At 42.2% G+C, this 14,082-nt stretch overlaps 1 protein-coding gene and 1 long non-coding RNA gene across 2 annotated transcripts in view; one reads left to right on the top strand and one right to left on the bottom strand.

The window, feature by feature from the left end:
- CDH2 (cadherin 2) overlaps positions 1-12,744 on the bottom strand; it is a 216,817-nt gene extending 204,073 nt beyond the window's left edge. Inside the window, exon 1 of the mRNA XM_059039741.2 lies at positions 11,891-12,744. Within this exon, the coding sequence (XP_058895724.1) occupies positions 11,891-11,950 (60 nt within the window). The 5' untranslated portion in view covers positions 11,951-12,744. The remainder of the gene's footprint in view (positions 1-11,890) is intronic.
- An 84-nt stretch (positions 12,745-12,828) lies between these two features.
- Positions 12,829-14,082, top strand: part of LOC136792646 (uncharacterized) — a 33,993-nt gene continuing 32,739 nt past the window's right edge. Inside the window, exon 1 of the long non-coding RNA XR_010836733.1 lies at positions 12,829-13,762. This is a non-coding gene — a long non-coding RNA (uncharacterized lncRNA). The remainder of the gene's footprint in view (positions 13,763-14,082) is intronic.

Below are 14,082 nucleotides of genomic sequence, written 5' to 3'. Positions count from 1 at the left end.
CATGCCGTCTAAGGGGCACTGGCAGCATTCCATGCAGAGGGACAAGTTATCCCCCTGGAACACTGAACACAGAACAGAGCTTTGAACGTATCAAGGACTCAAACTTATTCAAATAATTAAATTACCCCTTGATTATGTTTGTGTAAAACGAGGGTAATGATTATACCCCCAGATCTTCAGTTAAGGATCTTACATCTTGTTTACCATATGAAAGCACTTTTCTAAATGATGTATATACATTAACCCACCTACTCTTCCTAACAACCTTATGACAGATACCACTTATTACCCCCATTTTACAAACGGACATCCTGTGGGATAGAAACGCCACACATGCTATCCAAGTTCACACAACAGCCAAGTGTCAAAACCAGGGCCCCAAACAGGTCATCCTGCTCCAGAGCCAACATTCTTAACCATTGTGCACACTGCCTCGCTAGGCAATCAGCAAAACTGGAGAGAGAAAAACGGACATCCAAAAGCCTATGGCAATCTGTACTTAATAGAGGAAGCATTTGTTTAGAAAAACCAGAAGTTTTTTTTTGATAAATGACAGCTACCCCTATGTTAAGACCTCCTACTTCATACCAAATACAAAAGTAAATTTCAGATAAGCGAAATATCTCAATGTGGAAATATAAAGAGGTAAATACACTTTGATACAGCATGATGTTTGAGAGGACTGTGTTTGGAGGTGGACAGTCTCAATTTATATCTTGGCATACCCACCAAAGTAGTATTCCAGAAATACACCATATGTATATATATTTAATTTATTATATATAATTTACTCCAACATATACAACTTATATATAATATATAATACATATTACATGTTATTATGTATATTATTATATATTATTTATTTTAATTATGAAGAACCAAGACTTCAGAAAATAAGATATCAGAGTCTTGATGATTCTTAAAAAATCCATTACATACACAAACACTACAAAAAGTAACCTCACTGTTTTCCAAAATGCTTTTATTCTAGGCCATAAAATGTTATAAGCTATCTACACATAATCCGTTGTTATCTACATTCAAATATACCACTATCCCCCTTTCAAACAAAGCTTCATTGAGACAGCCTCAAATAAAGGGAAAGACCATAAACCAAATCATGGATTTAATTCAGTTTCATTTACAAGGCTCTTAGCTATAAATCAGTTGGTAAATTAAATCAATGGTTATGCGATTCTCCCCAAATGTTCTTAGCTATCTGTCAAACAAAAAAGACAGAACTGTAAATAAAATTTAATGCTGAAAACACAAACACTGTATGTAAACAATTGCTTTTATGGTAGAAAACTATGTGTAAGGGCGAAACACAAGTGAAATACCAATTAGGTATCAATAAGCTAAAACCACACAAGAGTACAATCTTTCTAAATATTGTAAAGTCCACTCATGTACAAACATAAATAAATTAGAGCTGCCTTGAAAAAAAACAGACCCTTGGTGGGCCATTACCTCTGGATATGGATTCCTTAGTCCTCATCTTTATGCATGGAATCCTCCACCTAGATTCTAGCTCTACTCAACATGTATTATAAATGGAGAGAAAGGCCCTCAGAAAGAAAGCTTAGGACAAGCATGGCGCTCTGCATCCTTCATGGCAACCTCTCAGATATTCAAAAAAGCTACACAAACACAAAAGAGGATCAACTATACCCAACGCTGCACTGACCAGCCGGAATACTAGCAGTTTGTGGTATTGTAACCCCCAACTTAACCTTTTTAAAATTAAAAACAAATCTTGATACTATGTATAAAACAGATAATTAATGAGAACATACTGTATAGCACAGGGGCCTCTATTTAACGCACTGTGGTGACCTAGATGGGAAAGAAATCCAAAAAGGGGATAAATATATATGTATGGCTGATCCATTTTGCTGTACAGTAGAAACTAACACCACGTTGCAAAGCAACTATAGTCCAATAAAAATTAATTAAAAACAAATCTGGGTAGGGCCTCATTGAGAAATGGGTCACTAGGAAGCTCAGAGAAGGTATTAAGAAGCATCACTGAAAAGATTAGTCTTAACACCCAAACCTTCTGCTTTAAGACTTCAAGTCAAAAAGATATTTAGTGCTTTGTCTCCATCCTCTTTCTGATATAGGAAAGGGCAAGAAAAGCTATACCTCACTAAATTCCAAATGTCTTTGGTTTTTGGTGAAACAATATTGCCAATTTACCAGAACTAAAGAAGAAGATATCTAGGTAGGAAATCCACAAAAGGTGTTTCGTGGTTTGACACCATAAACACTGAAGTGACCTTTAGCTGCAATGAAACAGCCTGTTTTTATTTTTGTTTTTAACTCAGTTTTCACCTTCCTTAATCCCCCAGATCCTTCTATAGAGTCCATGAGCCTTTCCTAATTTTGTGACTATTAAAAAATATATGATACAAATATACAGATGATTCTACAAACTGAGTGAAAGATGCCAGCTACAAAACGGCATACAGTGTATGACTTCATTAAGTATGGGAACAAGCTAAACTGATATATGCTATTAGAAGTCAAGTAAATAGTTACCATTGAAGAGACGGCTAAAATTGGAGAGGGTACCCCTGGGATGCTGGAAATGCTGTGTCTTGACTGGGTGCTGATTAAATACTATGATCAATTAATGAACACTCAACAGGCTATCCACTTATACGCACACTGTCCCATATACATTTGATACTTTCATATAGAGTGAGTGTGTGTGTGTGTGTGTGTGTGTGTGTGTGTGTGTGTGTGAAATTTAAATTTTGAATTTCCTGAAATATAATATGAGAAGCAAGACATGAGAACCCAATCTTGGAGTTGCTCTTGTGGGGGTGTATACCAAAGGAGCTGTGAAAGACTAACATTTTGGTTGCACAAAACACACTTTTCTTTACTAACTGGACCAGAAAGCCATAAAGAACGAACTGCAGACTTTGAACTGTTGTGTTAACCAATTAAGACAACCAAAGAAAAAAAATTAAAGTAGTCACAGCCTCTGATTTATTAAAGATTTGTGTTAAGCATAGGGATTAAATCATAGACTTTAACTTAGTAACTTTAATGTTTTTTAAGTGATTTATTTCAGAGTTCACTTAACAGCTCCCCAACCAACTAAGAGACATTTTGTTTGCTATTATAGTCAAGCCAAGTGTATCCACCCACCAACGATAGGTCAAGTTACAAACAAAATAGTTCTAGGCTTTCTGGGCAACAAACAAATCAGCGTGTACTCAGTCACGCCACAAAACAGTCACACAAAAACCTGTTGTAGATGTGGACGTATATATTTTTTAAAGATGTCAACTGATTTCATTTGTGGGAGAAGTAATTCAAATTATTCAAACAGGGAAAATGTGCCATTAAAATATTTTAACACAATGATTGAATTTACTTTTACAGAAAAGAACACTGAAAAAACACAGTTTCAAAAAAAAAAAAAACCCAAAAAACAAAAACAACCATGTGTAGCCAGAGGCTTTCTTGGCTCTTAGAAAGTATTTTAAATTCCAGGATTCACACACGAACAATTATTTTTTGAGTACTTACCAACACATTATTTGTTGATCAAGACAATTTGAAGAACATCATAAAACTGATTATGAATCATTTACCTAAGATTTTTTTTCTTCTTTCTCTAAGGGAACATATTAAAAAAAAGAATGAAAATCTTAACCAAGCATTAAATTTTGGTTTCAGATGCCAAAATAAATCAAACTATTTAAGGTCAAAATTAAATAGAGAATGTAAGTCAAAAGTTAACTACTTTACAAAAACCTTATAAACTCAATAGTGAGGAATTGAAATTTCCCTCTAATTCGATATTCATTCCCTGAATATCATATTAAAAGGGTCCCAGCCTGGTGGAGGAAAAACACCTTGGGCCTTGCAGTCAGGCTTAACTCTGCTATAACCAGATATGGTTCTACTATGGATTCTCACAATAAATACTCAGACTGTCTGACTCCCTCTTTGATAGTCTCTAAAATGGAAATAAAACCACCTATGTTACAAGGTTATAGAAATAATTAACTGAGGTAACATGTTAGTTTCCTTCCCTGCACTTAAACTTATTTCATTTTTAAGGTTTAATACTATCAGACGTTGGTTTTAAAAAAAAATTGAAGAGATGACAGCAAATATCTAAAGTTCCAAATAGTTTTATCTAGCGTGTGTGCTCTTCTGACTTATATGAATGACCTACTAATTATTACTCAAAATTAAAAAAATTGTGAAATGTCTTAGAACTGCATATGGGAAAAAAACCACTGAAAGGGCATTCCTTAGAATCCTTACTGGAAGCAGTAATAAGAATTTCGATACTTCTTTTTTTAATGTGTGAATTGTCATTTATATTTTAACCAATTTTATTGTGGTATAATTTACATACAATAAAATGCATCCGTTTAAGAGTATAGTTCAATGAGTTTCAAAAATTATACATTCACCTAACCACCACCATCAAGATCTAGAGCATTCCTGTCACCCCCAAAATTCCCTCATGCCCCTTTGGAACCAATCTCTTGTCTCCATCCATATCCTGCCCCAGAAACCACTAAACTATTTCCTGTCCCTAAAATTTAGATTTCCCTTTGCCAGAATTTTACAAATTTTTATATTTAATGAAACAGAAGAAAGTTGAATAAACTCAAAATTTATTTTAATAATGAGGATAAAGAGAGTCATTTCACATTTCTAGTTCCAATAATTTCCGGAATAATAAAGATTCCAAATTATGATCCTTTAATTTTTTTTTTTTTTTTTACTAATTCCTTAATCCACCAAAACACTAAATTATTTACAGAATGGGGGCGGGGAAACTCCACATGAATGTTTTAAATTATGACGGTCAAGTACAATTTTTTAAAAAACACAAAAACCAACATTAAAACTAAGACCATAAAAAATAAAACTATATGGTCGTATATAAGTATGCTATGGCCAAGTTAATTTTTAAAATTAACATAAAAAACAATATTAAAATAACAATATATAGTAGTACAGAAGTACACTATTACTCCAGGGTTTATTTATTTATTTTTAGTATAGGTAGGTATATTTTGCAAAAGAAAATCTAAGAACAGATCATGGATCAAATACTTCTCCAAGTTACTCGATTATGAATGCCATATTATATTTATAATAACACCTCCTTTTAAATGACTCAAGCTGTTTTAAAAGCATTACACCACTAATTCTCCCAATGCTACCTGAGAAAGTTAAATATCTTACTTAATTGAGGCTGTAGACCAAAACATCCAATTCTGATACTAAACATTCTTCTGCATCTCAAGTTCTAGGTACCAGTAAGGTCCACTTTAGACTACCTTTTCACTATCAGAACAGGTGAAAAATTAAATATTCAATCAGTCAAGAGAATGTTAAGAAATATCTTAATGTTTTAACCAACTAGTATAACATCTCGGGCACAGATAACTCAGCACAGTGTGGTCATTCCATGATACAACATGGAAACTATCTATTACATAACTACCCATTAAATTGAGCCAATCTTCCTTGGAGTTACTTATAAGCTCAGCCTGCTACAGGTTGTTCTCAACCCAACTTTAGGATGTTCTAGTGTTAGTGTAGGTCATCTTTATCTTATTTCTACTCTCCTTGATTTTCTGTTCTTCAGTTATAGCTTCTCTCTGTGGTCTATGTCTAATTTCTCTTCATTCCCTTGAAATCCCACTGATGATTTTGGCTGTCCTTCCCTGAAGCTTTTCTAGGTAGATACCTAGTGATTATGCCAAAATATTAGGTGGTTTAACAATAATTTTCTTGAACTGGAAGTAGAACTGAAATGTTTTGTTCCACACAGCAGGGGTTCTCAAATCTGACTGCACATTACTCCAGAATTTATTAAATCAGTCCCTACTGGACTTTCAGAGAACATCTAATCTGGTCTTTTGTAATTATAAACAATGCTTCAATGCCTAATGTGTAAATATATACATCATGAATACAGACATATCTGTAAAAATGACTAGAGAAGAACTTGCTAGGTCAAGAGGCCATATTCTTTTTTTAAAAAGAACTATTTTTTATTGTTAATTTACAATGTTGTGTTAGTTTCAGGTATACAGCAAGGTGATTCAGTTAAACATACATACATATATATATGTATATAAGTTCTTCTTCAGATTCTTTTCCTTAATAGGTTATTACAAGCTACTGAATATAGCTCCCTGTGCTATATAGTAAGTCCTTGTTGTTTATCTATTTTATACATAGTGGTGTGTATATGTTAATCCCAAACTCCTAATTTATCTCTCCCCCCTTTTGCCTTTGGTAACCATAAGTTTGTTTTCTATGTCTGTGAGTCTATTTCTGTTTTGCAAATAAGTTCAATTGCATTTTTTTTTAGATTCCACATATAAGTGATATCATGTATTTGTCTTTCTGACTTATTTCACTTAATATCATAATCTCTAGGTCCATCCAAAAGAGCTATATTCTTAATGCTGAATGATATCCTATCATATATGATAAACTATTGTCAATAGCCCTCAAAAATCATACTCTATCACTCTGAATACCTGAAAATCCCTGCATTTCAGGTTAGTTATTAAAGTCATTCCAAAGTCTTTGAAAAGGAATCATTTTGGGATATTTTAAGCAGCCCCAAGAGTCACAGAACTAGAAAGTCCCTTAGAGATCAACTAATCCAACCAGGCCCAAGGTTTCATTATTGAGGAAAATGAGGTCAGCAGAGTTTATGAGACTAAACTACATCTGGACCGGATTAGAATCCAGGCTTTCTGCCCTTGACACTAGCTCTTGACCTTGACACTATGTAGGGCAGCTCACTTGCACAGAACAAAATTATTATACTCTTTGTGCCCAAATCACCTTGGATGACACACACAAAGTTATCAATTAACTATCAATTGACAGTTCATGCCAAATTGTGGTAAATGTTGCAGGGAACACATGTAGATAGCAGTCCTCAACATAGGTACTGCGTATATATATATGCAACCCAAGAGCCTGGGTGCTGTAAGTACAGTTGGAAGCTCAGACAAGGAAGTACACTGGGTCCTAAAGAGGGGTAAGACAGAAAAACTGAGCCGTATTTACACATAATCTAAAATAGAGCTTAAAAACTCGATTGTAACACAAATCATAATCTTTAAGTTCAAATTTTTCAAAAGGTCCCATTTAGATCTTGAATTCGCCTTCTGCCTACTTTAAACTCATCACTTGGCATATGAAGAAGATGTAGCTCTTACTACAATATTTATCTGTATATACTTCCTCCCTGGCATGAATAGGTTTAATTTAAAACTTAACTACATTTAGTTAAATACACAACGACTAGCATCCGCTCAAATTAACTGGCATAATTTACTGAAAACTTCAAACAAAAATAAATTTGTAGAAGGAAAAAACAGAAATGTGAGGCGTAATGATTTGTTGGTACAAATTATGTTTCAGCTTAAAGTTCTTAACCCAACTTGAAAATAGATTCTAGAAGGTGTACTCATGGCAGATGTGAAATAATTACTGAAATAACAAAACAAATTCCAAATCTATCATATTTTTTAAATGGCTGATGAAATTCACCACAAGTCTGTGCAGTGCTTAAACTTGATTAATTTTTGTATTTGAGCCAAAAGAGCAAATTTGAATAATGTTAACTTGGGCAAAACCATAGAGAGTACATACAAACACTACACTTCTTAAATAACAGCTGATTTTTTTTTCTAAAATCACTCTTCTAACTTGAGACTATCCCTTTGAAAACACAGTGGGGATCAGGATTTTTTTGAAGGCGTTTTAAAGCAAGATTAACTGTTGCTTTAAGTCTTGACGTTTCGCAATTAATAACCCTAAAGCTTAATGAGGCACAACAGATTTAAGAGTTGAAGATTTTTAATGAAAACGGAAATTAAGGACAGTTTGGTGCAATACACTGTCACCAAAATAATCTGTTCCAAGAAGAACTTAGTCTCTACATGTAAAAAATACAAACTAAAAAAGAATTTCCCCTTAAAATCTCAGTTCAAACTTTTAGAAGAAGGTCAGGGTAGACTCTGATGAAGGTATGAAAATCTACTTTGTAAGTAAATTTTGAACTTGCAATTAAGGCCTAAAAAATTATATATAATTTTAATTAATATATATATATAATTTTAAAATATGCTTATAATATTTTAGGATACACAAATTATTTTTCAAATCACACCTAGAACATGTGCAATGCACCACCTGTTAGTAATGGCCACATGCCACAAGTTTAAAGAAGGGCAGAGACACATAAGTGGAATAAACTGTGAACACCAACTATGCTAATTCTCCTTACTTTCATAGGAACTTGTTAAAAAGTTGTTGAAAATCAAATAAACATGGTGAATACATATATGGTCTATACTTAAAATGATTATTGTATCCTAGATTTTCCACATTCTAAAACAAAGCTTTTTTTTACATTTCACGTGTTGAATATTAATGCCTTGAAAGTCTATACTTAATAGGTGAAAATCACATATGGTTTGTGCATCTTTTTTCATACATCCTCATCCAGGGCTGAAAGCAGAACCAAAGTAATAAGACTAAGAATCTAGAATATCTGTGAACCTTAAGGAGGTGTCCTTGATGCTTCATAACCCATACAAACATACTTAAATTAGAACAATGCAGCTATGCAATTAAAAGGTGAACTAGAAAAACAAAGCAGGCTTCTAATCTATTCATTACTGGATGGGTAGTAAAAGTAAAATTGGTTTTTATTCCTGATGATAAATCTATTTAAGGATTTGAAAGTCACTTGTATAATTTAAAAGGAAAACTTGTCATAACTTTGTGATATCCCTTGATCAGTGAAGTTTAATGCTCAAATTCTGCTTTTTTAAAAATAGGACAATGCTAATGTCTCAAGCTAAAATGAGGAAGAATAGAGAAAATCTTAAAGCTGAATATCATAATATGCAAAATTGACTAGAATTATGTAAATCTAGGTAACAGAATAACTCAACTAGTAAAAATTCTCTCAAAGTGAAAAAAAAGAAGTGTTCCAAGTAAAAGAACACTTCAGTTAATTAAAGACATAAAGTCCTTTTGAATATTCAATTATTCTTCTTTAACTGGTCTGAAAAAATAAGGTGGCTCCGTAACTACACTAATAACCTACTCATTCTCTTTTCTAAAACTCGTGACTCCTTAGTCTGGCCTGAAAACAAATGAATAAACAAACAAACAAAAACCTAGACTTTTAATAGCAGATGACTGCAGAGGGGCCATTTTCACCTTGCAGATAGATCTGTGTTATTCTGGTGTGTAAAGCAGACCATTAGCACAAAGTCATTTCCAATCTCAGTGTGTACAATCCACAAGGTGCACTTAACCCTAAAACTCATGTTGCATAAACTGCTCTGCTTCCACTTCTAATGACCTTGCAAATCACTCAATGTTATTGCTTGACTCGAACCTGTGAATAAGCCAAACAACTTGATGACAACGTTTTAATCTCCCCTTTCCTCAAGGTTTATAAAAGTCAACATGACATTGGCTTGGAAGAAACTGAGAAAGAACATACAATGGAAAAGGGAAGGGCGTGATTTGACGTTTATAAATGATATATTTTTTAAATGCTTAAGGAAATAAAAGAAAATGACCTACAAAATCCACACCTGGTTTCAAGGCAGATGACTCAGAGGAAATGAGATTGCTCCAGTGGTACACCCTTTAGTCCCATGTTATTAGCGACCAACAAACGTCTCCTCCTGTCCTAACTTCACTGCACAGTATTCAATTAAAACTTACTTTCAGATCGAAAAGTTGGTGAGCATACCATCCACTGTTGGACTCACACTCTTAGGACTTATAAGTTGCCTGTAAATAAGTCAGACCATGCCATGATATCCAAAACATAATGTTTTTTAAAGTGAGATTTGTTTAATCTATGACATATATATTTTTTTAAATCTGATGTCCACAGGGTTAAGTTTATCTTGCTTTCCCCTTAACTTCAAACACTTGAAGTAGCACTTTTCTCCTTCTTCCCCATTCAGCCTAACCTCTTCAATAAACCCCATTTTAAAAGAAGAAACAATAAATGAAGTGACAGGAGGTGAAAGAATGAGTGTGCGCTCCAAGAATAAAGGGCGGTTTTATAACAGGAGGTACTTTTGTTAGCAAGTGACTGGCAGGTCTCCTCCCCCAAGTTAGGAGAAATTCCATCCACTCCCCAAAAGTGTAGAGGCCAAAATGTCTTAACAGTTTTGAAACCCCCCGAGTCAGGAGAGAGAATGGGGGCGGGGGGGGGGCGGACTGCCGAATGGGGGAAGGGGAGAGAAAAAGACCAGCTGGAGATGATAAGAACAAAAGGAGAAACCCAAGAAAGGAGAAAGGAACGGCGGGACCCGGGCGGCCCGGGAGTCAGTGGGAGGGAGAAAGCCGGAAAGTAGGAGAGCTGGACCCCGGGGAGGAGAGCGCGGAGCCGGCGCACCATGGACAGGGCTCGGCGCAGCCGCGGCCCACACCCCTCTAGGGGGTGGCGCGAGGGAGTGTGAGAGACCGCGGGCGCCAGCCCGATCCAGCCCCCGGCGCCCGCGGCCGGAGCGCGCCAGGCCCTGACTCACGCAGACCACAGAGAGGGGCGATCCGCACCATCTGTCCCTGCCCCGGTCGCAGCGGCACTTCCAAGCCGCGCCCGCACTTTTTGGAGCGGCCACCGGCCGGCCACCCCTAGCCGTCGGCGGTGCGCTGGGGGCCCTTTGGGCGGATTCCCCTGAAGATCCGGCCCTACAGTGAAGGCGGACACGCCCCTCTCTCGCAGCTGCTTGGGGCCCCCGCCGCTGGCGGGGGCAGACTCGCGACCCCCGCCCGGACCCCGCCCAGCGCGGGTGTCGCAGCCGCGGCGCGTGGCGTAGCTTCACAAGACCCGACTGGCCAGCCGGGAGGGGCCTCGGTATATCCTCCGGGCGGACGCCGCGGGAAAGTTGGGCGCTCGGCCGGGCTGGGGATCGGCGGCGCGGAGTGGGGAGGGAGGCTGTGACCAGCCTGGAGCAGGTGCTTCCTGCCGCGGAGGAGCCTCCTGGTACCGACAGCAGGGAAAGGCTGTCTGGCGCTCTCCCGAAGGCATGAAAAGTGCGGAAGCTCCCGGTAAAGGCGCCCCCAGGACGCACGCAGGGCAGAGGCAGCCGGACAGGAGAAAAATAATAGCCGAGTAACGGAACTTCTCCCAGCCCGGCGGGATAAGGGGCGTGCGGGGCCAGGGGCTGGGTGCGGAGGCGCCGACCCGCGTAGACTCTTCGGGGCTAGGGGGCGAGGTTTTCTTTTCAGGTAGGACCGACTCAAAAAAACATTGTGAGGGCAGGAAAACAAAAAATAAGAAGCAACTCTAAGCTGCGGTAAAGACAATAGGACGGTGGAGCCCTCGGGCACCGGGAGGCGCGCGGGTGCCAGGGTGAGGTGGGGTGGAGGCAAGTCCCGTAACTAAGATACCAGAGTGAGAATTCCTACTGCAAACTCGCGACCCATCCCTGCAGAAATAAACAAACAAACAAACAAAAAATGGAGCAAAGTTCAATGCTAAGGGCGAGAAGCGCAGAAAACTGCAAAACCGGAGTGCTATCCTACCTCACCTTTCTGCTGCCTAGGGACGGCCCCCCCACCCCGCGAGCTCGCCTGACCCCGCAGGAGCAGAGGGGGCCCGCGATCGGTCCCTTCGGGACCCGCCAAGAGAGGCGCGGGAGACCGGCTGGCTCCGGCAGCCCTGCCCTTGCGCCCTACCCAAGCCTAGTGTCTGCGCAGCTCCCGGCCGCGCGGTGCGGCAACTCCCTTCCCGGGTGCGCAGCCGGGCCCCGCAGCGGCGCGGGGAACAAAGGGACCCGGCGCCGCCCGCCCCACCCCGCCCGCGGCCCGGCCCGCGGGGACCGCCGCGTACCTGAAGCAGGGCCGCCAGCAGCGGCAGCAGGGTCCGCGGCGCTCCCACTATCCGGCACATGGAGGCGGAGAGGGGCCGAGCGAGGAGCCGGAGGCGGCGGCGGCGGCAGCAGCGGCGGCAGCACCAACAGCGGCGCGGAGAGACGGCTCCAGGCAGTTTCCACCCCCTTCCCTTCCCCTCCCCACCCCACCCCCTTCGCCGCTGCTCCCCGCTCCCCACCAATGGAGAGAGAGCTGATGACAAATAGCGGGCCGCGGAGTCCGCGGGACTCGCAACACGAGTAATAAAACAGACCGAGAGATCAAGGAGCTGGGGAGGGGGCGGGGGAGAAGGCGGGCTTGCGCGTGAGGGTGTCAGTGTGAGTGTGTGTGTGTGTGTGTCTGTGTGTGTGTGTGTGGCCGCGGTGGCAGCGCCGGCTGCTCTGCTCTGCCCAAAGCGCAGCGGAAGCCAGGAGGGATGCAGGCGGCGGGGACCTTGGCCGGTGGAGGATGCGGAGGTGGAAGAAGAGCGGCTGGCACTCCCCAGGAGCTCCGCAACGCGAGGTTTCGGTCTCGGGGTTTTGCTTCCTCCGGGTCCCCTCTCCAGGGCCGCTCGGCACGACGAAGACGGCGGCGAGGGCGCTTCGGGCCGTGAGCGCTGCGCCCACAAAGGGCAGCTGTCCCGCCGCCCCCGCTGCGTGTGGGCTGAGGACCCCTCTGGGCTCCCCTTTCCGGTCCCTGGGAGAGTTGGAGACTGTTCTCTGGCCTCGGCCCGCGGGGGTGAGGCCAGGGGCCGGCGCGGCCGCTCCCGCCGCGGCTCCGTCCCGCTTAGCTGCCGCCGCGGCTGCCCCTGCTGCTTCCCGCCCGCCGGGAACCCGCCCTCCGCGATTCTCGCCCCGCGCCGCTCACTCGCGCGCGCCGCCCCAACCCCCGCCGCCGCCGCCGCCTGCGCGCCCCGCTCGTCCTCCGCGAGCGCGACCAGGGCGAGCTGCCGCCGCCGCTCTCCCCGCGCTCGCCCGCCCCGCGAGCTGCCTGGCTGCGCAGCCCGCTCCCCGCTCGGATCTCCTCCAGCCGCCGCCGCCGCCCTCGCCCCCGCCTCCCTCCTCCGCCGAGCTTCCCCGCCCGCGTCGTGGCCAATCGGAGGCCACCAAGCTGCAGCGGTAGCCGGCCGGATCCGATGCAGCCGCCCGCCCCCGCCCAGCCGAAGCGCCCCATTTTTGCTGCAGCCAGCGGGGGGTCGCCGGAGGGAGGCCTGGGGTGCGCAGAGCACCGCCCCGGCAGGTGGAGGGGCTTCGGGAAAGAAAAGAACTTGCGCAGGAACTTGATTGGTGGCGGGTTCATTTGTGGACCGCGAAGGGGAATCAGAGATTAGGCTTTGGAGAGGGAATGCCTTCTCCGTCGCCTCACGCACGCTTCTCTTTCTGTTCTGTTTTTCTGGGCCGGGGCCGACACAGCAAACTGGCGACGCAGGCAAAGCCCATCCTGGCCATTGTTGTCTGCGGCGCTCGCCGCGAGCCACCTGCGGGCCTGGAGTGGGGAGGCCCCGTGGCTTCTCTCGGGCGGGCGCACGCACCTCTCCCTCCTTTGCGGATGTGCTGGAACAGCCCAAGTTTGTGTGTGATTGTTTTGTTGTTTTTCCCTCTGGGGGGTTGAGAGTGCGTGTTATTTTATTTGAAATCTCCCGTTGTCTCTTTCTACTCGTTAGTGATACTGTTCACAATTTTTAGCAAACGGTCTAAGGGACTTTGACTCCCTCCGTACACCACCCTCAATAACAACAAAAGAAAGGAAAGAAAGAAAGAGAAAGAGGGAAACGACATAAAACCAGAACTTGCCGTGAAAATAGGATTATCTGAGACATGAATGGCTGATTCAGAGTTCGCACCAAGTAAAGGTTATTTGCTTCCTCCTTTTAAGGCATGAACTTGGAGTGATTCACAAAAAGTGAGAGACTTTACAAGTTTGGGTCACAAGCATTTGTGGAATGGAGGGAAGGGTGAGGAGCAATTGATTTTGGCGAGGTATTAAGTTTTAGTCAGAACTTTTTTTTTTAAGGTTTTTCAGGTAAATAAAAATACGGGTTTTTTTCTATGCGTTTCAGCGCTTCGGAGGTCATCGAACTTCGTTACGGTTAATGTACATTACTCTTTTGCTTCGGGTAACTGAAGTATTAAGATTATTTGAATTTGAGTTTCAGGATACTGATCATTTAAG

The sequence above is a fragment of the Kogia breviceps genome, chromosome 15, assembly GCF_026419965.1.
Source record: "Kogia breviceps isolate mKogBre1 chromosome 15, mKogBre1 haplotype 1, whole genome shotgun sequence".
In the NCBI taxonomy this organism is placed as follows: domain Eukaryota; kingdom Metazoa; phylum Chordata; class Mammalia; order Artiodactyla; family Physeteridae; genus Kogia; species Kogia breviceps.
Note: the sequence above shows the minus strand (reverse complement) of the source record. Positions and strands in the feature narration are given on the sequence as shown.